The sequence below is a fragment of the Stylophora pistillata genome, chromosome 4 (genome assembly GCF_964205215.1).
Source record: "Stylophora pistillata chromosome 4, jaStyPist1.2, whole genome shotgun sequence".
Classification (NCBI taxonomy): domain Eukaryota; kingdom Metazoa; phylum Cnidaria; class Anthozoa; order Scleractinia; family Pocilloporidae; genus Stylophora; species Stylophora pistillata.
In genome coordinates this window covers 17,280,730-17,307,254 of record NC_142522.1, presented here as the reverse complement: position 1 = coordinate 17,307,254, position 26,525 = coordinate 17,280,730, and the positions used below count along the sequence as shown (strand labels likewise).

The following is a 26,525-nucleotide window of genomic DNA, read 5'->3' as shown; positions in this document are numbered from 1 at the left end:
ACGCGCTTTACTTTGGTTATGTTATAAAACTTGTTGTAGTGTTTCTGAAAGCTATCAATCAATGTGTGGAATTGCACATGTGGTCTAAAGGAGAATGAGTTACATATGTAGTCGGTTATGGTCTCATTACATGTTCATTAATTAACAAATGGTAAACACCACAGCGTACACTATTGAGTTATGGATGCATGCGGGAGGTTGCTAAGCATGAAAGAAGTGTAAGAGTCACTTGAGGCGATAGCCGAGAGCGACTCTAGCTTCTTGAGTGCCAAGCAAACCTCCCAAGTGCATCCATAACTCAATAGTGTATGCTGTGGTGTTTACCATTCGTTTTATAACATAACATTAACACATTGTAGCTAAAGAGTTCCCTTTTATTTAACAAATCTTACGTGACCAGAAAAAACAAGCGCGCACGGGCAAATGGGGGATGCTAAATTGACCAATCAGAGCGTGCACTTTGCTTTGGTTATGTTATAAATATCATTGAGTTGCATTGAAAGCCTCAGTGGTTATTTAAGTATAAACACCACATCTGGCGACGAGGATCAAGCAAAGAACACACAAAGAGTGTTCTAAAAGGATCTGAAGGGATTTCCAAAGAGATTTCCAAAGAAACATCCAAAGCAATTTCTAAAGAGATTTCCGAAGCATTTTCCCGCGAAAACATGATGGCGATTTCTCTACCAAACTTCCCACCGTTTGACGTTCACCTCGATGGAATTGCAGGCCCAAGATGGAAGAAATGGCTAGGAAGATTTGAGAGACTTACCATTGGAATGGGAATTTCCGATGACAAGCAGAAAAGAGCCCTTTTGCTGCACTACAGCAGTCCAGAGGTTGACCATCCTCGGAGACCCAGGGGCTGTGGGTCGATTTCAAGTTTGGGCTCTTCATGCCCTAACTTGAAATGGACCCACAGCCGGTGTTTGCAGAACAAATCCACCCGAGTCAGCAAAACATGTCACGTATGAAGACACGGCTGAAAATGACGAATACATTTACACAACAGGCGGTGACAAGCAACCAACTTACAAAGTCAAGATCGATGGAAAATAAGTGGAAATGATGGTCGACTCCAGTGCATCGGTCGATCTCATAGACAAACGCACTTTCAGTAAGTTATAAAAACGGAAGGTACCAGACGCCTCCAAGCGCAGAATTTTCTCCTACGGATCATCCACACCTCTACCTGTTCTGGGAACTATCGAGGCCAAAATATTCGCCAACGCCAACAGCACATGGACAACCCTGCATGTCATCAAAGGCGCTTCAGGAAACCTCCTGGGTTTTAACACTACTACAAAACTCAATGTGCTTAAGATCATCAACCAAGTCAAACCTGACGAGACCGGTCCCCAGTCCCACGTTAACGGAAATTTGGAAAGCCTGATCGGTGGAATCGACAAAGTGAAAGGAAAAGTCATCAAGCTTCGCATAGACCCTGACGTCACACCCAAGCAACAACCGCACCGTTGAATTCCCTTCCACGTCAGAAAGGATGTTGAGATGGTGTTAAAGCGATCAGAAGAGCTAGACATCATCGAGACCGTGACAGGCCTAACGCCCTGGGTGAGCCCTATCGTCATAGTCCCCAAGAGCTCTGGTCAAGTGAGAATATGTGTAGACATGTGAGAGGCCAACCAGGCTGTTAAACGAGAAAAACACTTGATGCCGACCATAGACGATCTGGTTACTGACCTCAACGGAGCGACAGTTTTCAGCAAGTCAGACCTTTCGTCTCAGTGGATACCACCAACTGGAGCTGGCACCAGGGAGCCGCTATATTACCACATTCAGCACACACATCGGACTCCGAAGATACAAGTGCCTCATGTTTGGAATTAACGCAGCATCCGAAATCTTTCAGAACGCAATCAAAGAAATACTCACTGGCCTCCCTGGATGCCAGAATATCTCTGACGATATTGTCGTCTATGGAAAGACTCAGAAGAAACATGATGAGAACCTCCGTGGCGTACTGGAACGGCTCCAGCAACATGGCGTGCGCCTGAACAAGGAGAAATGCACCTTCTCGAGGAGTGAGATCAAGTTCTATGGACAGATTTTCAGTAAGAATGGAGTCAAGGCAGACCCAGCCAAGATCAAGGCGATCATTGACATGAGCAAACCAGAAAGTGTCAGCAAGGTGAAGTCTCTACTGGGGATGGCTCAATACGTGTCTCATTACATTCCAGACTATGCTAGATAACTGCTCCACTACGGCTGTTAATTAAGAAAGACAAGGCATGGCAGTGGGCCGACGAGCAGCAACGAGCATTCAACAAGTTGAAAGACAGCCTGACCAAGAATCATGTGATGTCATACTTTAACCCAAGACTCAAGACTGAAGTGATAGTCGACGCGAGCCCTGTCGGACTTGGAGGATTTTTGGTGCAGGATAGTAAAGTTATCAGTTACGCGAGCCGAGCACTCAGTGACGTCGAGAGTAGATATTCCCAAACCGAGAGGGAAATGCTAGGAGTAGTCTGGGCAGTCGAAAATTTTCATCTTTACTTGTATGGATCAGAGTTCATCATTGCCACAGACCACAAGTCTCTCCTAGGAATCTTTAACAGTCACAAGCCAACGTCAGCACACATCAACAGATGGAAGCTGAGGCTCATGCCCTACAACTGTCAACTCATCTACCGACCTGGCGAGGACGCTGAGAATCCAGCCGATTTTATGAGCCGTCATCCAAGTGACATAGACAGTGAGGGGCGCAACATTGCAGAAGACTACGTGAACTATGTATGCAACCAGGCAGTGCCAAAAGCAATGACGCTGCAAGAAATCAAGTTAGAGTCGGAGAAGGACATTTTGCTCCAAGCATTTATTAAGGCCATCGAGACTGACCAGTGGACACATCCCAAAGTACAGGATTACAGAAATGTGAAAGATGAACTGTTGGTCTACCAAGTAGCTGTACTGAGGGGAAACAGGATCGTGTTCCCGAAAGTACTGTGAGACAGAGCCGTGGACCTAGCACACATTGGGCACCAAGGAATAGTAAAAACAAAACGCCTCATCAGAGAAAAAGTTTGGTTTCCTGGTGTAGACAAGATGGTTAAGGAGAATGTCAACAGCTGTTTACCATGCCAAGCAGCAACTACCAGCAAGGCAGAACGACTCGAACCTCTAAGGATGACACCGCTACCAAACGTCCCATGGAAAGAACTTGTGATGAATTTCTAGGACCACTCCCTTCTGGAGAGTACCTCATGGTCGTCATAGACAAATACAGCCGTTTCCCAGAAGTTGAAATCGTAACATCCACTTCTGCTAGATCCACCATCCTGAAGCTTGATGCAATTTTCGCTAAACAAGGAATTCCTGATGTCTTAAAGAGTGACAATGGACCCCCCTTTAATGGCAAGGAGTTCAAGAACTTTGCTGAGCATCTAGGTTTTCACCACCGCAAAATCACGCCTCTCTGGTCAAGAGCAAATGGCAAAGCGGAACGTTTCATGAAGGCACTAGAGAAATGCGTGAGAGCTGCCACCGTTGAGCACAAGAACTTTATAAGTTTCTACGACAATATTGGGCGACACCTCACTCAACGACTGATATCTCACCATGCGAAGCACTTAATCACAGGAATCTTAAGACTACCCTTCCAGAAGTGACACCACCAGTTCTCGAGAAACAGAAGAACATGACAGTTATGGATGCAGAACAGAAGATGAAGATGAAAGTTCATGCAGACCAGAAGTTAGGAGTTACAGAGAGCAAGAACAAGCAAGGAGACAGTTCTAATCAAGCAACCAAAGCGTAACAAGCTAAGCTCCCCTTTTAGTCCAGTACCTCTTTTGGTTGAAGGCAAAAACGGGTCTATGGTTACGGCAAGTGATGGGAATAAAACTGTCACGCGGAACTCATCCATGTTCAAAGTTGTCCCGAGCCACATTCGGCATGCTGAAAAGATAACACAAGAGCAGGCAGACGAAGATTTAACAGCAGAGCCTTGGTCACCAGAAGTTTCGGAACTAGACAAGTCATCAAGTTCTCCAAGCCCAACAACAGCCCTGTGGCGATCTCAAAGGCAAACAAGGCTCCCTGCAAAACTGAAAGACTTTGTCCTATTTGTGCGATAGAAGTTATAGACACTCGAAGCATGCAATTGAATTTTGTGACAATTAAACACATTCCAGTTTATCATTTTTAGTTATTAGAGATAAGTTGCTTAAGTCGATCTTTTAGATGTACACGTATTTAAGTTTATAATCAAGAAGGGGAGAGATGTAGTGTTTCTGACAGCAGTCAATCAGTGTGTGGAATTGCACACGCGGTCTAAAGGAGAATGAGTTACAGATGTAGTCGGTTATGGTCTTACATGTTCATTAAATATCGTTACGTTGCATTGAAAGCCTCAGTGGTTATTTAAGTAAAAACACCACACTTGTATATCTATGTCCAGTCAGTTAAAATGGTCCAATTGGTTAATTGTCTAATTAGAAATAATTAGACAATTAATAAAATGTTTCTGCTGGAGAAATTGTTCAACTGGTTAACATGATCCAACCAGTTAGAATGGTCAACTAGTTAAAATGTCCAACCTGTTAAAAATAGTCTACCAACTGAAGATAAAATGGTCCAACTTGTTAAAATGCTCCAATTGGTTAAAATGAGGCAACTTGATAAAATTTTCCAATCTAAAATGGTATTGCTAAAGAGTCCAACTGGTCAAAGTTGTCCCATTGGTTAAAATGATCTATTAGATAAAATGGTTCTACCACTTAAAATGGTCTAGATAAAATTGACCCACTGGTTGAAATGGTTCAATCGGTTAAAATGGTCTATCTACAAGATACAATGATCCAACTGATAAAATGGTCCAGTGTAACTACCTCATATGGTCCAAATAAGTGGTCCCACTTGTTCAAATAGTCCAATAAGACTTTGTTAAATACATGTTACCTTCGTTCTACAGTAAGGCAAATGGAAGGAATTCATACTTCCAGTATTATGAATGTACATCAGAATGACAAAGACATGCCAATTAAACTGAAGAAGACTGTTCTTGTAAATACACATAGTTTTGAACCTTAATACTCCACATTTTTAGAATACATGTGTACTGTAATTAATTTTATAGGACAGATCACATATCTGCTTACTGACCTTTCCACTCTTGAGGAGCCACAAAGAAATGTTCTTTTCTCAAAGAATCCATTGTAATCAATTGCTTAATTGCCAAAAATGTTTAATTACATATTTTCACAAGGTTGATGTTACATATCTGTATAACCACACTGATTCTAAACTGACCTGGAAGCAGGGAACAAGAGATGCCAATAAATCAACAATATCCTCAACAAGCTTTTTTCTTTCAGCAACTTCTTCATGATTGTGATTTTTTTCTTTATTAGAACGAAACAAAGTTCAATGTAGTCAATACAACATGCTATCTCATGCAGAAAGAAATTGAGCCTGTTCCAGTCTATCGAGTGAACTCAAGAAGACAACATATTGCAGGTGGATTTTGCAGCATTCTGTTATGAAATACAGTTTTGTTAGAGTAGCTTCAATCTAAAATATGTTATTGTGACAATCTCAAAGTCTACAGGACACCATTCATATGCATTTAATAAAAATTAGGCAACAAGCTGCTCAAGGAATGTTTATACTATTTTGTCTAAGTTAAGTAGCATCTTAATACAACACAAAGTATTTATTTCAATCCTCGTGAAATTTAATTTCCATGATAACTATTCATTCATACATGCAGGGTTAGCAAGTTTGTGCCTTGCATGTTGATAGAGTTGTCACAATTCATTGCCTGACTTTCCTTAAGCAGTTGTGGAAGTTTTTATATATTTGGTGCTTTTTGCTGGTTGGAACCTTGACTGCTGTTGATTTATTACAACCCCATTCAAAAGCTCATTTTTGTTGAGTTGGTCATAGGTGTCTACATTCAGGGCAGGGATTCACATTTTGATTTTACTGCAGTAATGCCCAGTCGATCTTATTTTAAATAATAATGAATCACTCCAGTAAGAAAATCTATAAATGACTGTTAATATATGAGGATATCAGTATATGCTGAATATATAAAGATATAAATTTATGCTAGAGGAAAATAGACTGTTAAGGTTAACACTTCAATAAAATTTAGACATACCTGTACACTGCAGTATAACACTGGCTGTTTGCAAGAGAGTTGTTAAAAATTGCTGCCTAGTAAACCAATTAACCGTGACATTTGGATCCAAAAGAACAAACTTGAAAAATGATTCCAGCATCCGAAGAATAAATTGAGGATCACAGTTGAGATATCTGTTCAAAGAGAATAGAAAATATCTATAGGATAATGTGAAATAGGAAGTTCCAAAGAACAAAAAACAGTTTCATAATCAACCCCAAAAATAGCTACAATTTCTTAATTGTTTATGTTAACTGAACCCACCCAAATTATGGTTTCAATCAATTTACACTTTGTATTTTAAAACAAATGCACAGCCTAGTGTCTCTCTTGAAAAAAAAAAAGGAAAAAGAAAATACAAACTCCTCAGCTCTGAGAAATTTCATGTTTGCCAGTTGTCTCATACACTTATTTTTTTTTTTTTTTTGCACAATGATCCACCCTTAACTAAATTATTTGAATATATCAACAAAGTTGAAATGGTAAATTGGCCACCGTAACGATTACAAAAGCTGACATTTTGATCGTTAGCCCTTTGTCGGAGTGAATAGAGGAATTGTGGGTTGTGTGTGCTTTTAAAGGCAGAAAATGGAGCTACCTTATTGGTGGGAACATAGCAACGAGAAAAACACAAATAAATTAGTGGAATGAAAAGTGTTCGTTGATTCCTGTGGGATTTAGACTGCCGGTTTAAAAGATGAGTTTTTGTTCAAGAGTTTTACGCCTTTCCGTGCTACCTAAGTGTAAGGAAAGACCGCAGAATGCCATATGTCGCTTAGAATGGTTAGATAAATTAAAGTGTCTAGCGACTGGTTTCGATGTGTCCTTGTCATTTTTTTCCACGTCACGAGTGTGTTCTCTGAATCGGTCACCTAGTCTTCTGCCTGTTTCACCAATATATATCTTTTTGCAATGAGTACAAGTTATGCAATATAGTTATTACATCGGCAAAGGTGCACATGAAGTGATTGGTGATCTTAATGGATCGTTTGGGTCCCGATATTTTATCAGCGTTGTGATTGAAAGGACACGTTTTGCATTGTGCACGAGTGCATTTAAAAGTGAGTTGTGCAGTAGTGCACTGATAATGAAGCTATAGTATTTATAGAAGGCTCCAAGTTAAAAGGATAGTTATTGTATTAGTTATTGGTATCGCTCCATAGTTATTACATCAGTCAATAAAGTGGTTGAGTTAGTACAAGTTGTATCTTTCTGGCAGTTTGGAAAATACCGTAACACTAACCAAATTATAAAGTTTGGTATCCAAGCTCACAAGTTACAATATCTCAAATATTGAACATTTTGATAATAACAACTAGGACAAATTAAAGAGTAGCTAAAATTGCATGGTGACCTTAAAAACGTTAACAATTATGCACCAATTTTATTTCCCTCTCGTTTGCCATGATTAGTCAAGAACAGTACATCTACAGTACATTCTCTAAAAAGAGTTTAAGTTGATTAAACAACTTGAGTATTCTAAGTATTCCTCTGAGAGTCGGGAATACATGCTCTTTGTCCTGAGGTCTACCAATGTTTAAATATGTTAGAAAATTTTACTAACCATGTCAGGTTAGTTGGACACATTTTTAGTAACCAAACATTGGAAATTACTAACTATTGGTTAACGGGATACCATTAATTTCAAGCCCTGAACTGTGAAAAATTCAGATTTTACTCTCAAGATGTTGCACTTCTGTTGTGTTTCTCCAATTTTTTAATTGCCAACATCTGTTCTAAGTGATGACTTCCAGTTTGGAAGGGGAAGCTCGGAAAAAGGGTCTGTAACAAATGTAGAGGGTAAGGGGGAATTTGGATGTTAACCAAAAGCAAACCAGATTTCTGATTCTACCTATGAACATACATTTTTATTTAATTTAGGAACAGACTTCTGCAAAATGCCCTTAACATTTTTGCTAAATAAAAGTATATTTTAATAAGCAGATTTATGTAACCAGGTTAACACCATTTCAAACTTGTTTTTAGGCTGAATGTGATGCTGAAAGGAAGGCAAGTTAAAGTCTGACCAATGGAGCTGAGTGATCTAGTACCTGGAGCACAATAAGGAAAAACTGAATGATGATCATGCATGGTTCAAAAGATACAGGACTTGCCACAACATCACAACATCAGGAAAGTTGGGTGGTGATTTTAAGTATAGCTTTACCTTTTGACACTGTTTACAAGTAACACATTGACTTCTTGGATCAGGATTGTTGCACCTTCAGGACGACTTATCAGTAGTGTAATAAATGGGTGGGGAGAGGCCCTGATAACACAGACAGATAGACGGTCAGGTAAATGAAGAAACACTCCACATGTCACATGTATATCATTATTTTCAGTAATAGTTATCTACATGTACCATAAAAAGTGCAAACTTTGTGCACTCAACTTGTTAATTACAAGAACCTTCTCCACAATAAGAGAAGATTCATCTTACATATACAAAAAAGATTCCACATTAATGTCATGTGGTAGGTTAACTAGATATCTAAAACACATTTGTCATTATATTATAGTATTGGTCAGGAGTATATGTATAGATAAACAGTAAAGGTACAACCAGTTGCAAAAATGTTGAGACACCTTGGGCAAAGAGAGCATTTACCTACTTCATCAGATGGCCAAGAAGTAATTTAGTGCAAAAACTAAATACTGCCCCCCTTCCCTCGTTCAATGGTGTTCATCAAAGTTTTGAACACGATACTCCTCAGCTACCATCATTGCAAAGAGGGGGAGTGGGGAATACATTACATTGGATCACATGGTGAAAAATTATCTCTTGCCATCACAACACATCTCAACTCATTTTGCAACTTGTTGTAAATCGCATTGGAGGAGGGCAGCAATCACCTTCACAGTTACATTAGGTCCTTATAACAACCAAGCCAGGTACATGTACCTATCATCAAAACACTGACAAACCCCTGTGTGGAGTGAATACTTAATATCATGAAGTAGGAGAAGGGGAAGGGAGGGAAACAAAGCAAATACAAAGCCGCCAAACAAATTGTGCAGTAGCTCCTGGCAATCCCCCACAACTTCCCTTGGGTCCCCTCATTCCACTGGTGAAACCACTGCATGGATAACATTTGCCTCACTAAAATATTCTACTGAATTCAAATTACATTACCAGTAAGCATATCTTACAATATATGTAGATCCAATAAAAATACCCAGTCAAAAGATTTTATTCTGTGAAACTTCAACCCATTTCACAAAAAGCCTATCATTAACAGTGTCAATGTATGAAAATAACTTTCAATGGAAAAGAATTAATAAAATCAATTGAGTTCAATGCCATATGTGCAGCACTTACCTCAAGGAAAAAGGGCAGAAATAATCCATACCAGCTGTAGTACATTTATAAACTTGAAAGGTGAGCAAACAACTCAAGGCTTTTGTTATACCGACCAGATTTCTGTGTATTTTAGAGAAAAACCCCAAGAGGTCAAGATCACAGCTTGTACGGTTAGTGGCTTGAGCAATGTAACCAAAAACACAGGTTAACTTCAAGCCTATGGCAATAAAAGGGAAACTTAAACCTTGGGCTCTCCATGGTATTTGCCAACCCTCATACCTGTGGATCAGAAACTTCAACAGGTACACACAACTGTATCTCAAGCTAGCTTATGCTCGCAAAACAATATCTCAAGCCTAGCATGACTTTTGAGATATCACAGCCGTACATGCCACTTTCTCTAAAATTTATATCATAAAAAAAACTAGCTTGAATGAATGCAATGTTTTCCGAAAAATGAGAGCATTGGATACATGGATTCATCAGAAATCTTAGGAACTCTAAAGGCATCGTTGATCATGATTGGATCCTCTACAGAGGACTTTGCTCTCTTGCAGAATAAGCTTCTCTAGCCCTTTGACACAGAATCAGCTTGCATGCAAGTATACAATGACAACATCTGGAGAAAGTTTGATTTATCTTGGCTGCATAAGACACATCATGGAACATTGAGGAAACCTGGCTGTAAGTGTAAAGACCCACCTTGCAGATGGAGCAACACTTAATACTCCTCTCAAGATGTATTCCAATTCAGCATGATTATCAACAACTAGTTCTACCAAGCAATTACAACACAATCTGCTTAAAATTTCTGATGAATCTCCAGTCAGCTCCCATAATAACTTCAGTTCAGGAATCTGAGAGAGAAAACACAGTGCTCATTAGTTGTACCACATTTAGTATGGTTACCAGTACACATAAGCATGAAAGGAATAATTTGAACTACTGGTTTAAACATGTGCTTCAAATTAACTTTGTTGGACCTGGTTCCTTTCTGGTATGTGTAAGAGTGCTTGCATAATGACATAAAGCACTTCATGAGAAACAAATGTTTGAACATGCAAATTTCTTGATTGTCTGAAATTGCATCTATAGAATGAATAGGTTACCAAGTTATTTGTGTCTTCACCATTCACAGCACTTACTCACCTCTACAGAGTTGGCATTTAGGACAGATCCAGGTGGTTTCTTAATCAAGATGCAGTCATAAAGCTTCCATACTTCCTGTTCAAGCAAATTATCAAAAAAAGAAAATAAACCAGTAAAACATGTAGATTGAAACTCATTCAACTCTGCACTAAAATCAAAGAATTACAGTAAAAATTCATTCTTTTAATTATCAAATCAGGTTTCAGAATGCAAAATTTTAACAACTTAATGACATTCCAAAGGTAACCAGCCAAGTCGCCTGGAAGTCATCTCACCCAGAGTCATGTGGTCCAGACCCTGAGTCATGCGCCCAAAATTTTAATCATGTCAGCCTAAAAAGCAAAGTTAAACTGCCCAAAGAAACAATAGTTAAAAGATCAGACTAACACATTGTATATTAAGGTAATAAATTTGAGTAATCTTAAGTGCTCTTTATTACAACAAATGATGATCAAAGAATGTTCCACTGACAACAATGTTGTTCGTTCTAACAACAAAGTGATAAGAGGCATTGTTCATTTGGTATGTGTTTCAAACTCACAGACATTTCCTAAATTTGAGAAACACTACCTTGGTTTCTAACAACACCATGAAAACTTTGACTACACAGAGATCAATCATATGGTCAGACCTGAAATATGTCTGAGTAACAATTCTAAAAAAGTTGTTTGTTTTCTAACCACAAAATGAAGCATTGTTCATTGGGTATGTACTTGTTTCATACTCACAGACTTCGCAAGTTTGAGAAATTTTATCTTGGTGACTCTAAGAACACCATCAAGACTTAGAAATCAATCATATGGTTAGAAATGAAATATGCTTGAGTAAAAACTCTAAAGGCTATGTTTGTTTCTAACAACAAAGGGAAGCATCATTTGTTTCTATAACAGAATGCAGAGTTGTACTGTCTGTTTGGTATTTACTTGTTTCGTACCCACAGACATTTCAGACTCTGTCGATTCATACCCAATGGGAATCAGCTTGTTCTTAAACCACTGGTAGACTGGCACCCTTTCAAACACTCAATGATGATCAAAATCCTAGGAAACAGATATTGATTGCCCCATATGACAAATTAGTTAAAGTCAAGCAAGTAAAACATACATAAAGTTCTTTTGTGACTATTGGTGACCTTTGTAATAATAACAAATAAAAAGAAGAAAGCACAAACAAATGTTGATTGTCCCACAAATGGATGTTAATTAAAAATGTTTTTCATCAAGTCACAAGCATGGGACAAAGCAAAATTTCTGAGTCCCCATAAGAAATTAAACCTAAGACAAGTTCTGATTCTGCATTCCTATGCTCTACCACTGAGCCCAGAGACTCTATGGTGAGCAAGGTCCATTACAAAGTTCATATTTGACATGCATCCTGCATACTGCTAGGACTGACAATGTCCCAAGTGTCATGTTTTGTAAAGAGTAAGAAAGATGGTAAGTTTTGAGCTTGATAAAGAAATATGGAGAGATGTTATTCGTCTAGTCATGAGCATGGGACAAAGGAAAAAAAACAGAATGGGCATTAATTATATAGTTGTGTCCTTTTCCCTCTGGTGGTTGCATATATGTCTTGATCCAATCAAAGAATATATGAAGAAAGTAAATTTCAATAAGACGACTACTAAAAGTTGCTCCCACCTAACATGGATCAATCTGTACTGATTCATTAGATAAGTTTATTTTATTATGTTACACAGGACTTAGTTCACGATAGGATTATGTTAGGATTTATCTTGCTAGTATTGACCACTTTCATAAATAGCTGCCAGATTAATATTCTTTTGTTTAAATTTAAATTAGCCTTTCTGGCCTCGTTCTCCAGTTCAAAATTAAAAAGAATACATTATCTCAAGCGAGGCTAGTGAGGTTAATTTGAATTTAAAAAAAAGAATATCAATCCGGCAGCCATTTATGAAAGTGGTGTATACAACTAAGGTGATTAGGGAAAGTTCTCCCTCGCATAACCCTTTTGCAATATGCTGTCATAGGTTGAATTAAAATAATAAACATTGTTTATGTTGGTTTTATCTGTCTCAATTGAAATTTTTAAGAACAGTTCTCAGGGACCTTGAACATTTTGGTATGCCGGTATATAAAGAGAAATTTAAAGGTTTGAAATTGAAGTTCTGTGACATTTTATTGTTGTAGCATTGGTAAATAAGTAAATACACCAAAAGGGTGTCTCGATTGATTGGTACCTTCAGCACTATCTAAAAATATGCCATTTTGGCGTTTTTACAAGTGACCAGACTCTTTTGTTCGTGTGACATGACTAAAACTCCAGGCGACATGACTCGGTTTCCTGGCATTATACTGACCGCCAGCATCTTGACCGTAAACCCATACCAATGCATAGAGGTTATTCAAGTATGTTTCTGTAATGAAATTCGCAGAAACTTGCGTTTACATCAATTAAGGGGCACAACATCTCCAACTCTCAAGGCCTGACTTCTCAATCAGTCCCAGGAGATTTAATTTGGGTGGTGAGGGCTACAATTTCTAAGTACTTAAAATCTATCATTTCACGATAGAGCTGCCATCATACTCAAATTGTTTGGTGTTTCCACTCCCATCTTCCATCTAGCTTTCCCTGTCAATCGTATCCTCTCCCTGGACAACTTCTTCAAGGATATAACCGAATAACTCTTTGAGTGCCTTTTTGGTTGGAAAGGGAGCATATCTGGACTAAGAAGCTTGGATAATCAATGTTTACAAAATGATGTTATTCATAAGCCTATATGCTAATTTTTCTTTCAGTGTTTAGACAAGATTTTCTACCTGTGATTGATATGAAGAAGTTTTGGACGACAGTCGCTTTCGATGTTCGTCCGCCATCTTAGCTATACCCGAGCTGTTGGGTCAGTGGTTATTCCCATGATTATATTTTTGTTTGTGTAACGTAACACATTTTATCCAATAATCCCGATAAACAATCCGCCATATTGATTTCGTTAGCGTCGTCTTGGTAGAGCAGAGGAATGCCTCGCCAAAGGAAGGTTCCAGCAAGGTTTAGAGGTTAGAGATTCATATCCCGACAGTGTAATTCTCTTCTTGTAGACTTGCTATATACACAAATTTTACACAGGGTTATCGTTTTAGACTCGCCATAAGTATAAGCTTAGACTAAAGCTAATGAAGGTTTCTGTTCCTCTTCTTTGTCCATGTTTAAGCGTTCATGGTGTAATATAAAAATTTGGGGAAATTTTTACCTGGCAGATGGTGCTAATCCTGATGAAATAGAGGCCGAAGGAGAAAGCAGTGGATCTAACCCTGAGAGTCCTCAAAAGAAACAGGGAAAGGAAAGCTCTGGCTCATCAGATCTTGCCAGCCCTATTACATCAATGCAACACTTTGGTGTACCTCCCGCCTTTATCACAGAATCAAATACACATCCTACCGAGGTATTGTATATCTACAAATTCAGAATGGATACACTTGTTGATGTTTATTTGCAATTGGTTACTAGTCGCACGAGTTTAAATTTTGTTACTTAAACAAACAATTTTGAAGCATATTTTGGGGTGAAGAATATACGTTCTATTATTAGATAGCTGGCAGTGCCCATGGCCAATATGAAGCAAATCTTGTGTTCTGATTGGCTACGGGAGCAGGCAATATGGTCGCTGTGTTCAGGATTGCCCACTTTGATCTTGCCCAAGGAAAAAGTGTGTGGAGCAGACTTACAAAGTTGATAACTTTTGTACAGTGTTGCAATGAAGTCGCAAAAAATGGTAGAAGACAATCTAAACAAAGAAAAAATAAATGACCCTTGTGTGTAAGAGATTATAAGCAGTTTATAACCTCTTGTGTGGGTTTATTGTGCATTTATAGACACAGTTCACCTTACGATTGGTGGTCATATGCATTATGTCCCCAAGCAGGCAATGTCAACTGAGTCCTGATTGGCTACCAGAAGGATGAGATAAAATGAGAAAGGGCTTGAGGCCAACTATTAAGCTTTTTTGTTTCTTCTGTTGTTGTTGTTATTGTTTTGCTTTTTTTAGTTTTGTTTTAGTTTTGTTTTAGTTTGTTTTTTGTTTGTTTTATGTTTTTTTAAATTTTTTTAAAAAAAAAAAAAAAAAAAAGGAGGTTTTCTTGCATCAGAGTTGGTTTGACTGTATTCTTATGACAATTCATTACTTCCTTAGACCACTGTAGGAATGAACAGACCAAGCCTCAAAATTGATCCAGTGTATCCATGCGGCATTTGTAAAAGGGAAGTAAATGATAATGATGATGCCATATTCTGTGAGACAGGCTGTGCCCAGTGGTATCACCGTGTCTGCACAGGCTTGACCGAATTAGCTTATGACTTGCTAACTGCTGAGGAGAATGCAGAGTGGGTCTGTGACAACTGTATTGCAACTAAAAGTGTTCCATTGGTTAAATTGAAGAGTTGACTGTCATGTCCTCTTTAATACCAAGATAGTTGATAAATATTATTGTAGTTAGTATAATTATTATGTTAACCAATCTGAATTTTGTAATTTTCATGTTTACTGGTTTGAAAATTAACAATTTATACATTTTAGTTCTGAGATAAGGAATTTTATGACACCTTTTGAGCTTCGTTGATGGAAAAGAGAGATTGTATTTAATTTGTAGGTGAACAATAACATCTTTGGAAAACCATTTGGTTGAGAAATATTCATGTTAAACATGTGTTATTCCATGTGCACAATTACAATCCTGATGATGTGCATGAAAAAAATTTTGATGCTGATTGGGTAGAAGTGAAATACAGTTTTTAGTTTGTAGCCTAAAAGTATGTAAGATTTGTTCAACAATACCCTTTTTCAGAAACTTTGTCTTTGCTAGTAAAGAATTTCGGAAAATGTAGCGGAAATCTAATTAGTAGTACCATTTTCCAAAGAAATGAAAGACTGTGAAGTTGAGAAAAATGAAATTCTAATGATGTTATTGAAGATGTTTTTGCATTGTATTTGTGCAAATACAAAACTAACTTTTCTCACTGAAATGTTTTCTCCAAGATAATAACGATAGTCTATGAACTAGCTTAAATTTCTCTGTCAGTACATGAAGGCAAGAGGTGTATATGAGTAGCAAAATACCCTGTATCTTATTGGTTGATATATATTCCTGAAAAAGGTTGTAAAGTGAAATGCAGGATTTTCATGTTTCCCTATATTTGAAGTTAAGCTTTTTTCTCTTCAAACTTACTACAAACCATAAGGAAACAGTTTCAGGTTTGGTCAGACTAAATACTGTTTTAGTCAGTCATGGTCTCAAGTCACACATGTAAGAGCTCGGGTTCATGCAACTCCAGTTAAAAACATAAAATTTTTCTTAAATTTATCTGTACAATTGAATTGACTCTACCTCATGATGTTGGTTGTACAGTATAGGGTTAACCTCTTAAACCTCCTTTTAGGGTATTATTTGTGTTGTTTATTCTTTGATACCTTAAATAAAGTATGTATGTATGTATGTATGTATGTATGTATAGTGTACCCTTTGACCATGCTAGTGTTAGACAGTATTGACATGATTACAATGACCAGTACTCTTAGCATCTACTGTAAATTGTTAACTTGAAAGTTGTAAATATGTGAAGAAGTATAAATATATGCATGCATTATTCTGTTGACATACATGTAGTGTAATTTTTCATTACTTATGTGTAAATTTTATGCAAAAAAATGCTTTTAGAGAGAAGCATTAGATGAGATTGCGTTAACTTAGCTTCACTTACAACAAGCAGACAACCTTGTTCTTGACTTTTATTTTGTTTTATTATCATCTTTGGGTACTTTTCAATACATTATTGGTATACACCAATTTTCCTTAACATATAGAAAAAATCCAAAGGCAAAAAGGACAAAGCCAAATAGGAATTGTGTTTTGGGTAAGAAATTACTCTGTGGTGATATACTTGGCACCAAGGGAATTTGTGAACAATTTCCACAGGATCCTGTAAACTTCTTGAGATTGTCAGACATAAAAAGTCAAGTGATTCTTAAGTCTCTGTTTGGTGTTTTACTTGATGAAACATCTAAACCAAAGCATGCAGGAAAATCATTGTGTTCTTGACATTAAGCTCAACATGATAGTTTGAAATATTGACCAGATTCACACACTATGATAATATTTAATTTTTGCCTTAAATATTGTTACTTTTTCAGTGAGCTAGTGCACACCAGAGAATGGCAACATTTAAACAAATGTTAAAAACAGTAATCTTGTAGAATGCTTAAGTTTGCATATTTGTCAACTGGTGAAACAACAAAAATCTAATACTCTCAAGAAGTTTGTAAAAATTTCCAATGCGTGCTAGGTACCTTGCCTTGATTTTAGATGCTAATAATTCCCATGTCACCTTTTTGTTTTGTTTTGTTTTGTTTTTTTTTTCATTTTTGATTTGCCTTAAACATATCAAGTTTTATCTTTCTGCAAGTCATTAAGCCATTCAAAATTATCTAGAAATGAACGTGACGCTGAGTATTTTCATTGAATTTTGTGGAAAGATGAATCTTAGTATATTATGCTGTTAGCAGTGCAACAATAAAAGATGGGGTTCACTAAACTCCTTTGTGAGTTACAGGCACATAAAGCTAAAATCAAGGGTGTTTCCAAGAGACTGTCATGTTGCTATGATGACCTAAGATGTTGAACAAAAAATAAAAAATAAACACATGTTCAAAAAGTGACTTAGCATTTTTCAGACTATTAGAAGAAACAGCGATAAAAGTGTGGAAGTTACGATCAATCAAAGAATTGGCGTTAAAAAATTTAGTCACCCCAACTAAGATTTTTGGTTACAAAAGTTTGTAATAGAATGTCGAAGATGGAGCCGTTTTTTGGATTCGTTTTAAGACGGACGTTGGAGGACGAAACTTCTTAATATTCTTCACTTTTACATCGCGATTGCTAAGTTTTGATAAGCCCACAGAGCATGCCACTGATGCGCAGGGATCGCTACCTTTACCTCGTAAAGCAGGACAAACAATATCTTTTTTTTGTGTGAGTGTGTTTCGCAGATTTTGTGATAGACGTGTCGTTAACGAACCGGTTCAGTTATTTGCGTAATTTGGATGGCGCCATTGTGGCTCTCACCTGATATCTATCGTGCGCTCATGCCGTATGGTTGTTGATTATTCTGGAATACGCAAAATTGAATTTTGTAGAACTTGACATGATCAACAATTTCACCTTATCATAATGAGGATGGAGATGATACTGGTGATGGCACTGTAAACATTACTGAGGATTTAAGGATTCACATATTAAGTGTTTTTTTTTCCTGGTTAATACGAAACTATGAGAATCAAATGAGTAATAAGTTACCTGTATTAAACAGAACCCTGAAGTTTATTCAACTGAGTACTTTCAATGAGAAAAATTGTCTCTAGAGATCATAATCAATTTTACCGTATAGTTTACCTATTTAAATACTTTTAGACACAAAGCGGTGTTGCTTTTCTAGCTTACAGGGCAGAGAAGTCCTGCAGGACAAAGTATTCTTTCGAGAGTCTTGCAGTTTGAGGTCTCGTCTAGCTCTCGTTATGAACAAAAATGTAAAACCAACTAATAAGGCTTCTGCTACTGAAACTAAAGATGAAGGACAGCTAAACATCTAAAAAAAAATGTAAAAGCCATAAACAGCGCACATCTACCGAAACTTGAAAAAGTTACCAAGAAGAAAGAGTGCAAAGCTGAGAAAATTCAAGTGAAAGTGAAATAAACGAGGGTCTTTCAAATCATTATGAAGATGATCGTTCCTAAAATCCAGACTCAAATATCCATAGCTAGCTAAGAATTGTTCATTAGAGTTAGATGAAGACACTATGGAGAGTAGTGAGGCTCTACAAAACTTTAATAAAAAGAACCCGTCAAACAATCAACATAGAAATTACGGCTGTCACCTTAAGAGTTTTCTTTTCATTTTGCTAGATCAAATAGAAAACAAGCAATGTGATATTTCTTTTTTATGCAAATCCGCCGTATCTTTGTTTGCTATAATAGACATGGGAGTGGCATACTTTATTTTTGAAATACTTTAGTTGGTTTGTCCCGTAGATCTACTGTAGTTGATGCCCAAGTGTTCTACAGCTAAGATTCGTTCAGCCAGCTGTGTGTTAAGTTGTCTGAATCCCCAGCAAATATTTGGAAAAGGTCTCTGTTGTGCTGAGCGGCTTATAATGGTCTCCTCAATCTTACCTTTGTCCTATGTAAACAGTATTAGCGTCTAGAAGCCTAGCTACGTGAATGAATTGTGCCGTCGCGTGTCGTTTTGAACCAACTGTCAACTAGACACTGCACTGATACATACATATGCAAAGGTGAAGCGTACGAACAGGTTTCATAGTGTTAGAAATGAAGAAGTCCTACCTGCTACTTGTTCTATTTGTCCACGTTCTGCTAACCACTCATAAAGTCGAATCACATAGACGCAGGATAGGCTACAAGACAACAAAACCACCAACACGCAAACCAACCACTCGAAAGCCAACAAAATCTCGGCGAAAACATTGTCATGTCATGAAACACTGTGAGGTAACTCAGTGGAACGCGTGGAGTAGATGTTCAGTAGCTTGCGGAACAAGCGGAGTGCAGATACGCAATAGAACGGTAGGCTGTTTCTCGAATCATTTTACGGGTGCCTATGGCAAATCTGAACTTTACAATCATTTTTAGCTCCTGATGAGTGAAGTAAGGAAACCAAATTGTATTAGAAGTAACATGTCGAGTATAAAACTGAGAAATGAGAAGGATTGGGCCAGGATTGCGTACCGACAGTTTATCCTGAGCGGCAAGCAGATCACATAAATTTACACAGGGCTTCAAGAACAGTGAGAATCTTAATAACCCTTACGAAGCAGTCGAGCCAGGATTTTAAGGCAAATTGTTTTGATAACCTTGCATGGTTAGAAAATACGAATAACGATAACTTTAGCAAATAATTCACGGAGTTGTAATATTTATGTTCTTATTGAAGAATAATTGAATAATTGAATAATTGAATAATCTTCATAACCGCCTCCCGGTTAGCTCAATGGATAGAGCGCTGGACTGTTGTGCGGGAGGTCGAGGGTTCGAGCCCCGGCCGGACCAACACTCAGGGTCTTAAAATAATTGAGAAGAATTTGCTGCCTTTCTATAACATCAAGAAATGGTTAGATATTCTAGTCTTCTCGGATAGGGACGAATAAATGGAGGTCCCGTCTCCTGCAGGGTTGGGGTAGGAGACGTTAATTTCCCACACACGAGATTACTGTGTGATGGATGTCCTCCCCTGGGGTGGGATGGGTGGGAGGGTGGACTAGCACGAATGGTTCCTATGTTCCTTTCTAGTCCTTCCCCACTGCAAAACTTAATGCAGTGAAAATGGACTAAATTAAATTAAATTAGTATAATGGTGATCTATGAAGTGTCATTTTCCTACCAGGAACCCCCTCCCCCGCCTAGATACATGAGACCCGTAACCATAGGGAAAACCGGGCACCTATACTTTGAGCTTTATCCATTTCGAAACCCAATCTGCTTCTTGATTCTTATTCCATAAGGTTGTTAAGCTTCCAGTTTGTGGGGGTGTTTGCCCATTTGACTTGAAGCAGTCTCGCGGCTGTAATCATTACTGTCACAATGGAGGTACCCTGGAAAAAACAACATGCAGATGTCTGCCCCGTTATGGTGGACAATGCTGCCAACAAGGTTTGTGTGTAGTAATTTCTTTTACATTACGCAATCACTTCAATTTAGCATTTTCTTTTAGCCTGTTCCAGGCGTTCATGGCTAGTAAAACGGTTGGTAAAACGGAGTGATATAATACACGACACGATGGGGGGGGGGGGGGGAGGGGGGCAGAAGGAAAACGACGGAGGTTAGAGTTGGGTCGTTTCCATTACGCAACCCGACCCAATCTTCCCTCGTTTTTTCACTCCTTCGTCACAATCTCGTTGATTACCATCGCGCTCTGTTTTACGAACGGAACACCTGAAACAGGCTAAACTTTTTTCGTAGTACATCTGTATGTGTCATAACGTGGACTCCCTTCTTGACACTCTGCAAAAGTATTGTGCCAAGAGAGATAACTACACAGTCCCAGTAGTCCTGAACTAGATCCACGATCCATCACGGGCAAACCTGACTCCAGCAGTGCGAGGGTTGTATCAATACATAATAATACCTTTAGGAAGGGAATTACAGAAATGAAAAGGAAAATTCGAACGTTTGAATCATATCTATGTCCACTAACCCGTAAAACATCTCTTTTGCTATTTACTGTCAGCACATTTTCTTTTTTACGAGGCTTTTTCTAAAATCCACGAATTATCCCCAAATGTCCTGACATTTCCGTCAACGCAAGAAAGAGAGAGTGATGTTTAGAAGTGTCTTCTCGCTAACTGTATATTGTAATTCTCGCATTTTGATGTTATTTAAGTTCACGGAGGATGGAGCTGCTGGGGAGTATGGGAAAATTGCTCCAAGACCTGTGGTGGAGGCAAACAAACACGACACAGGACTTGTAACAACCCTCTCCCTGTCGGCGTGGGACTCCTGTGTCCGGAGAACGGTAACAGTCAAACCAAAGAATGCAACGTCATACCCTGTCCAGGTAAAGTGTTCCTCAATAGTGACCACTAGTGATGTTTTTGGGCATCGTTTAATTAACACTGATGATAGGAACCGCTGGTTGTCTCGTATTTTTTCTAAGCCGTGCACTTAAGTTACATGCGTGGACAATTTTAAACTATAAATTACTTTTTTATGTGGTTTCTTTAATAGTTAATGGTGGCTGGACGTCCTGGAGTTATTGGAGCAAATGCAGCGTGACTTGTGATGGTGGAACACAAACGCGCTCTCGATCGTGCACCAAGCCACCCGCTGCGCATGGTGGTAAAACTTGTGCAGGGTCGAAGAAGGTGATCCGGAACTGCAAAGATAACGTTTTTTGTCCAGGTAAACATTTCTTAAAAGGCCTGAAGAACAGATGATGTATCTTTTTATTGGTGGAAATCAATCGACCGCGTTTTTTCCATCATAACTCTACTTTTAAGTAGCGTTAATCAAAAGGGTTTAAAAAACCCTTTCGGTTTATAATAATGTTACAGACTACATTACAAATGACTCAAAACCCAAATGACTCAAAAGCTCCCAAACACCCTGGTCTGTCGTCATTTTTTTCACTTCTTCAATCTCTTCAAATTTATGCCCGGTTCGTCCAATTTGTCAATGAAGCTTACAGCTCTAACTGAGAGCTGTAAGCATGGCCCTCTGTTCCAGGTTCCCCTCCCTAATTCACGCAATACTAGAAAACAAGGATTGTTCTTTCAAATTTGGTGCTGTTCAAAAGACAACGTATGGAACAACTTTAAGCCTTAATTTTACTCGACGTGTTTTCTAAACTCTAGTAAATGGTGGCTGGACGTCCTGGAGTGGTTGGAGCAAATGTAGCGTGACTTGTGGTGGTGGAACACAAAAACATTTACGCTCATGCACCAATCCACCCCCAGCCCATGGAGGAAAAATATGTTCAGGTCTGGAGGAAGAGAGTCAGAACTGCAAAGATGATGTTCTGTGTCCAGGTAATAACCTCCACATTTTCCTTTGTGACAAAAAGTTTTGGAAATGTTCCTATATATAAGTAGAAAATATTGGAAAAATGGCCCTTACCTAAAACAGAGTATTTTGACCATTTCTTCGCTAAGGGAATGGTGGCTGGACAACATGGGGAGACTGGAACAAATGCAGTGCCACTTGCGGAAGTGGAACACAAACACGTTCTCGCTCATGTACCAATCCACCTGTGGCCCATGGTGGTAAGAATTGCTCGGGTCCGAAGGAAATGATCCAGAACTGTAACCATGACGTTCTCTGTCCAGGTAAGCACATATTTGCTGCAGGATTTGCCGCAACAAATATTTTTTATTAAGATATGTTGCTCTGTATCATGAAACATAATGGAAACACAAACTTTTACCAAAATGTAGAAAAAGCATTTGTTCAGTGAATCTCGGCTAAACAAGTGAATAGAAAGAGCGGGAAAAACACAGTGACACGTAAGGAGGTGGAAAAAGAAAACTTCCACGCTCATCCATCAACCCACCCGGGCTCTCTAGTAATAACACCTGACTTCGCCGAATGAAATGACTCACTGTAACGAAAACGCTCTGTATCCAGAAAACAAATTTTTGGCTTCAGGACCACTTTTAAAACAAATATTTTTTTAAATTTTATTGTTTGTGAGGAGAACATTTTGGAAACATGACCTTTATCATAATGTATTTGCCCAGTGGATGGCGGATGGACACCATGGGGAGACTGGGACAAATGCAGTGTCACTTGTGGAGGTGGAACCCAGATGCGTTCTAGATCATGCACCAATCCGCCCGCAGGTCATGGGGGAAAAATATGTTCGGGTCTGAAGGAAGAGACTCAGAACTGCAGCGATGATGTTCCGTGTCCAGGTAAGAATCTCTCAGACACATATTCCGTCGTGACAAAACGTTTTGGAAATGTTGCTTTGTATAAGTAAAAAATATTGGAAAAATGGCGGTGACCAGAGAGTATTTTGACCATTTTTTCGTCAAGTGAATGGTGGCTGAACGATATGGGGAGACTAGGACCAATAGTACCAGTTGCGGAGGTGGAACACAAACACGCCTTTGCTTATGCACCAATCCATCCGTGGCCTATGGTGAATGGTGGTAATATATGCGTGAGTCTAAAGGAAATTATTTCAATATATCAACAAAGTTGAAATGGTAAATTGGCCACCGTTACGATTATAAAAGCTGACGTTTCGAGCGTTAGCCCTTCGTCGGAGTGAAAAGAGGAATTTTGGGTTGTGTGTGCTTTTAAAGGCAGAGAATGGAGCTACGTAATTGGTGGGAACATCGCAACGAGAAAAACACGAATAAATTAGTGGAATGAAAAGCGTTCGTTGATACCTGTGGGATTTAGACTGCCGGTTTGAAATATGAGATTTTTGACGCAGCCTCAAACAGTTTCTTTAGAAACTATCAGCCTCTAAAGGAAATGACTCAGAACTGTAACACTGATATATTTTGTCCAGATGAGAAACGTTTTAAGTGCTGATAGGTCTCTTCATCCTGTTGATTTCATTCGTTCTTTGGTTCTTTAGCTCTATTCGACCTTTGGAAGTGACTCTGAACTGCAACGATGGTGTTGTACTAATCAGATAGAAAAAATATGTTGCTAAACACATGGAGAAAATATTGCAAGAATAGCCAGCACTAAAATGCTCTTTGAAACGTTCTTTTCAGTTAATGGTGGCTGGACATCGTGGGGAGACTGGGATCAATGCAGTACCCCTTGTGGAGGTGGAACACAAAAACGCTCTCGCTCATGTACCAATCCACCCGTGGCCCATGGTGGTAAAACCTGTGCGGGTCCTAAGGAAATGACTCGCATTTGCAACGATGATGTATGGTGTCCGGGTGAGGAACGATCTGTCACAAGATTTTCTCATCCTCACTAGGCTTTTAGTATGAATCTTTGAGTTAAGGTGCAATGAGAGACGATGTTAAAGCAAGTTGTGAGCCCGTCTTTTCTATCCATGTTAACTTTTTATGTTAGCTCTAGTCACCAGCTTTTATTAAAAATGTATGATTTGTCTCTAGTAAATGGCGGATGGACTTCGTGGAGTGATTGGAGGAAATGCAGCGTGACTTGTGGTGGTGGAACACAAACACGTTCTCGCTCATGCAATAATCCACCTGTAGCCCATGGTGGTAAGAATTGTTCGGGCCCAAACGAAATGACTCAGAACTGCAACGATGATATTTTGTGTCCAGGTGAGCTTTTTCAGGCTCCATAGCAACATACTAGCCCCTATGTCAATAGTAGAGTAAGACATACTGGAAAATGGCAATAACTACAATGTTTTTCGGTTAAAAAACAATTTTCTTTCGTAAATGGTGGATGGGGAGCATGGAACATATGTAGTGTGACTTGTGGAGGTGGAACAAAAATGCGTTCCCACTCATGCACTAATCCTCCTCCGGCCCATGGTGGTAAAACGTGTGTGGGTCCGAGGAAAATGACTCAGAACTGCAACAGCGACGTCTTGTGTTCAGGTAAACGGTTTTAGGCTTAACAATAACGTAAACGCCCCTTTTCATTTGTAGAAATAAATCGATCCTAAAGTCATCTTCCAGTCACCCTTTATTGAACGAACTGATCGATCTGGACTGAGAAGTACGTTATGTTGTATTCAATGTAGAAATGAAAAGCGTGAATTGGAGATAATCGCCTATATCTACAACTAAAGGTACACGTTTGAGGAGGTAACCATAAGGATACTTGCAGCAAGCACATTTATAACCAAGTAATGGTAGGGATAAGAAAAACGAACGCTCTCAGGTCTGGTTCTGACCGACGAAGAACGTAACTAGGAAATCTCAACACTAATGGTTTCTCTCATTTTAGTTGATGGTGGCTGGTCTGGGTGGGGAAACTGGGGTCGGTGTGACAAGAGCTGCTTTAAAACAAGAATAAGGAAGTGCAACAGGCCCTCTCCATCCAACAATGGCAAGCAATGCCCCGGTCCACCCACAGAGAGGCTCAGATGTTCTTTTGATGAATGTCTGGGTGAGTAATTGTACTTTTTATCACAACAGCTTCCACTCTTCAGCTAATCAATTCATGAATTAATTGTTGCAATTCCGGTTAACTCCACCACGAAAGACGAATAGATAGAATTTTGGAGACTCGTAGAAAAGAAGGATACTATGATATTCTAATAGAATACAATTCTTTTTTTGGGTAAGACATTCAAAGCTACTAGGAATCATCAGTGAGTTTGCAAGCGAGAGTCCCACAATGTCAACCTACCAATAAAAACATTTATTACACCATCGACTTAGCAAAAGAAGAAATTATACAACTAATCAGTTTGAACTCCAGAAGTTCTATCTAATTCACTCATACCGCTCTGAATACTAGTTTTGGACGATTAAGATTCATATCGTCGCTAAGGTAGACAATTTTTCTCTGGGACCGGTGCACAGTAAGTAGAGAGGTAAGTAGAGAGGGAGGGGAGTTTGTGTTATGCCAAGAGGTAAACGGTGCATCGTGTAGTCTGTGCTTTGATAAGAAGTAGTCAATAAAGGGACTGTTGTCGATTACAGTGGCGCACGTTTCAAAACCTTCAATGTCAAGTAACACTGTTTTCGACTTCTGCTCAGTTTGTCGAAATATCAGTCATATTCATGGACCAAAGTCCTTTCAGAATTATCTTCACCTGGACCTCCAGACTGGAGGTCGACTGTTACCCCCGGAAACAAACTATCCACGCAAACAATTCATTCAATTTACTGTTAATTTAAATATACCCATACTCGCTACCTCCGCTGAAGACAGTTTACGTCGTCAACACCTTACAAACCTTGATTTTGCTAAGCTTTTGGACAGTTTACCCCTTAAGAAGTACTCTTGTGTTTAAGAGAAGAATACGGTGAAAGGCGTTCATCATGTTCTCGCTCATTTTTTTTCTTTGTGCAGTAATCGGTATGTAGACTTCATTGTGTAATCTTCAGATTGTTTGCGTTTTCGGATTTCTCGTCCTACAGATCTTTGATAGTTACTCAGTGCCTCAAATTTTAATAAGAATGTTGTTTACTGACAACACGAATGAAATTTCTCTGTTGAACGGACAAGTGATGAAGATGGCTGACTGATCCAGCTTTCCAACAGCCAACACGATTGCGATCAAACATCTCGATGCAAGGGAATTTGAACGTGGTCACGGAGGAATTTGAAAATCAAACTAAATCGAGTGAGGGTTTTGTCTCAGTTGAGAGCTTCCGATGGATTTGCTCCTCACTTACCCCACGAAACCAAGTTGAAAAACATCTGCTTTTTGCATTTCGATCGTGTGACTGGTTGTCATCATGATCTGGGTGAGCTTAACAATTGGCAGGAGAGAGAGAGAGAACAAGCT

The 26,525-nt window shown here is 38.7% G+C and overlaps 3 protein-coding genes across 12 annotated transcripts in view; 2 read left to right on the top strand and 1 right to left on the bottom strand.

Annotated features, from left to right (window-relative positions):
• The window catches only part of LOC111324587 (focadhesin), a 39,080-nt gene extending 25,573 nt beyond the window's left edge, over positions 1-13,507 (bottom strand). For 4 of the 9 annotated variants that reach the window (XM_022928188.2, XM_088757012.1, XM_088757013.1 and 1 more), the window contains exons 1-7: positions 13,379-13,505; positions 10,599-10,673; positions 10,152-10,306; positions 9,468-9,569; positions 8,313-8,414; positions 6,125-6,279; positions 5,272-5,363 (exon numbers count right to left, since the gene is read on the bottom strand). In XM_022928188.2, the coding sequence (XP_022783923.2) occupies positions 5,272-5,363; positions 6,125-6,279; positions 8,313-8,414; positions 9,468-9,569; positions 10,152-10,306; positions 10,599-10,673; positions 13,379-13,435 (738 nt within the window). In that variant the 5' untranslated portion in view covers positions 13,436-13,505. Of the gene's footprint in view, positions 1-5,271; positions 5,364-6,124; positions 6,280-8,312; positions 8,415-9,467; positions 9,570-10,151; positions 10,307-10,598; positions 10,674-12,918; positions 12,943-13,145; positions 13,238-13,378 lie in introns of those variants that run through there. The other 5 variants (XR_016000024.1, XM_088757015.1, XR_016000025.1 and 2 more) reach the window with 4 other exon arrangements.
• Positions 13,508-13,511: 4 nt separating this feature from the next.
• Positions 13,512-16,048, top strand: LOC111325952 (uncharacterized). Its single transcript, XM_022929875.2, has 3 exons — positions 13,512-13,615; positions 13,817-14,001; positions 14,749-16,048. The coding sequence occupies exons 1-3, from the start codon at positions 13,579-13,581 to the stop codon at positions 14,998-15,000; spliced, it is 474 nt and encodes a 157-aa protein (XP_022785610.1). The 5' UTR covers positions 13,512-13,578; the 3' UTR covers positions 15,001-16,048.
• A 309-nt stretch (positions 16,049-16,357) lies between these two features.
• LOC111325403 (coadhesin) overlaps positions 16,358-26,525 on the top strand; it is an 11,530-nt gene continuing 1,362 nt past the window's right edge. The window contains exons 1-11 of one of the 2 annotated variants that reach the window (XM_088757024.1): positions 16,358-19,189; positions 20,125-20,272; positions 21,003-21,176; positions 21,347-21,520; positions 21,973-22,146; positions 22,270-22,443; positions 22,855-23,028; positions 23,848-24,021; positions 24,205-24,376; positions 24,494-24,660; positions 25,013-25,174. In XM_088757024.1, coding sequence (XP_088613150.1) covers positions 18,935-19,189; positions 20,125-20,272; positions 21,003-21,176; positions 21,347-21,520; positions 21,973-22,146; positions 22,270-22,443; positions 22,855-23,028; positions 23,848-24,021; positions 24,205-24,376; positions 24,494-24,660; positions 25,013-25,174 — 1,948 coding nt within the window. In that variant the 5' untranslated portion in view covers positions 16,358-18,934. Of the gene's footprint in view, positions 19,190-20,124; positions 20,273-21,002; positions 21,177-21,346; positions 21,521-21,972; positions 22,147-22,269; positions 22,444-22,854; positions 23,029-23,847; positions 24,022-24,204; positions 24,379-24,493; positions 24,661-25,012; positions 25,175-26,525 lie in introns of both variants that reach the window. The other variant, XM_022929212.2, reaches the window with a different exon arrangement.

Excerpts from the sequence above, each read along its gene's own strand:
- LOC111325952 (XM_022929875.2), top strand. The coding sequence starts at position 13,579 with ATGCCTCGCCAAAGGAAGGTTCCAGCAAGGTTTAGAG. Across the intron at positions 13,616-13,816 it reads GGTTCCAGCAAGGTTTAGAG|ATGGTGCTAATCCTGATGAA; the intron begins GTTAGAGATTCA and ends TTTACCTGGCAG. Across the intron at positions 14,002-14,748 it reads CAAATACACATCCTACCGAG|ACCACTGTAGGAATGAACAG; the intron begins GTATTGTATATC and ends TTACTTCCTTAG.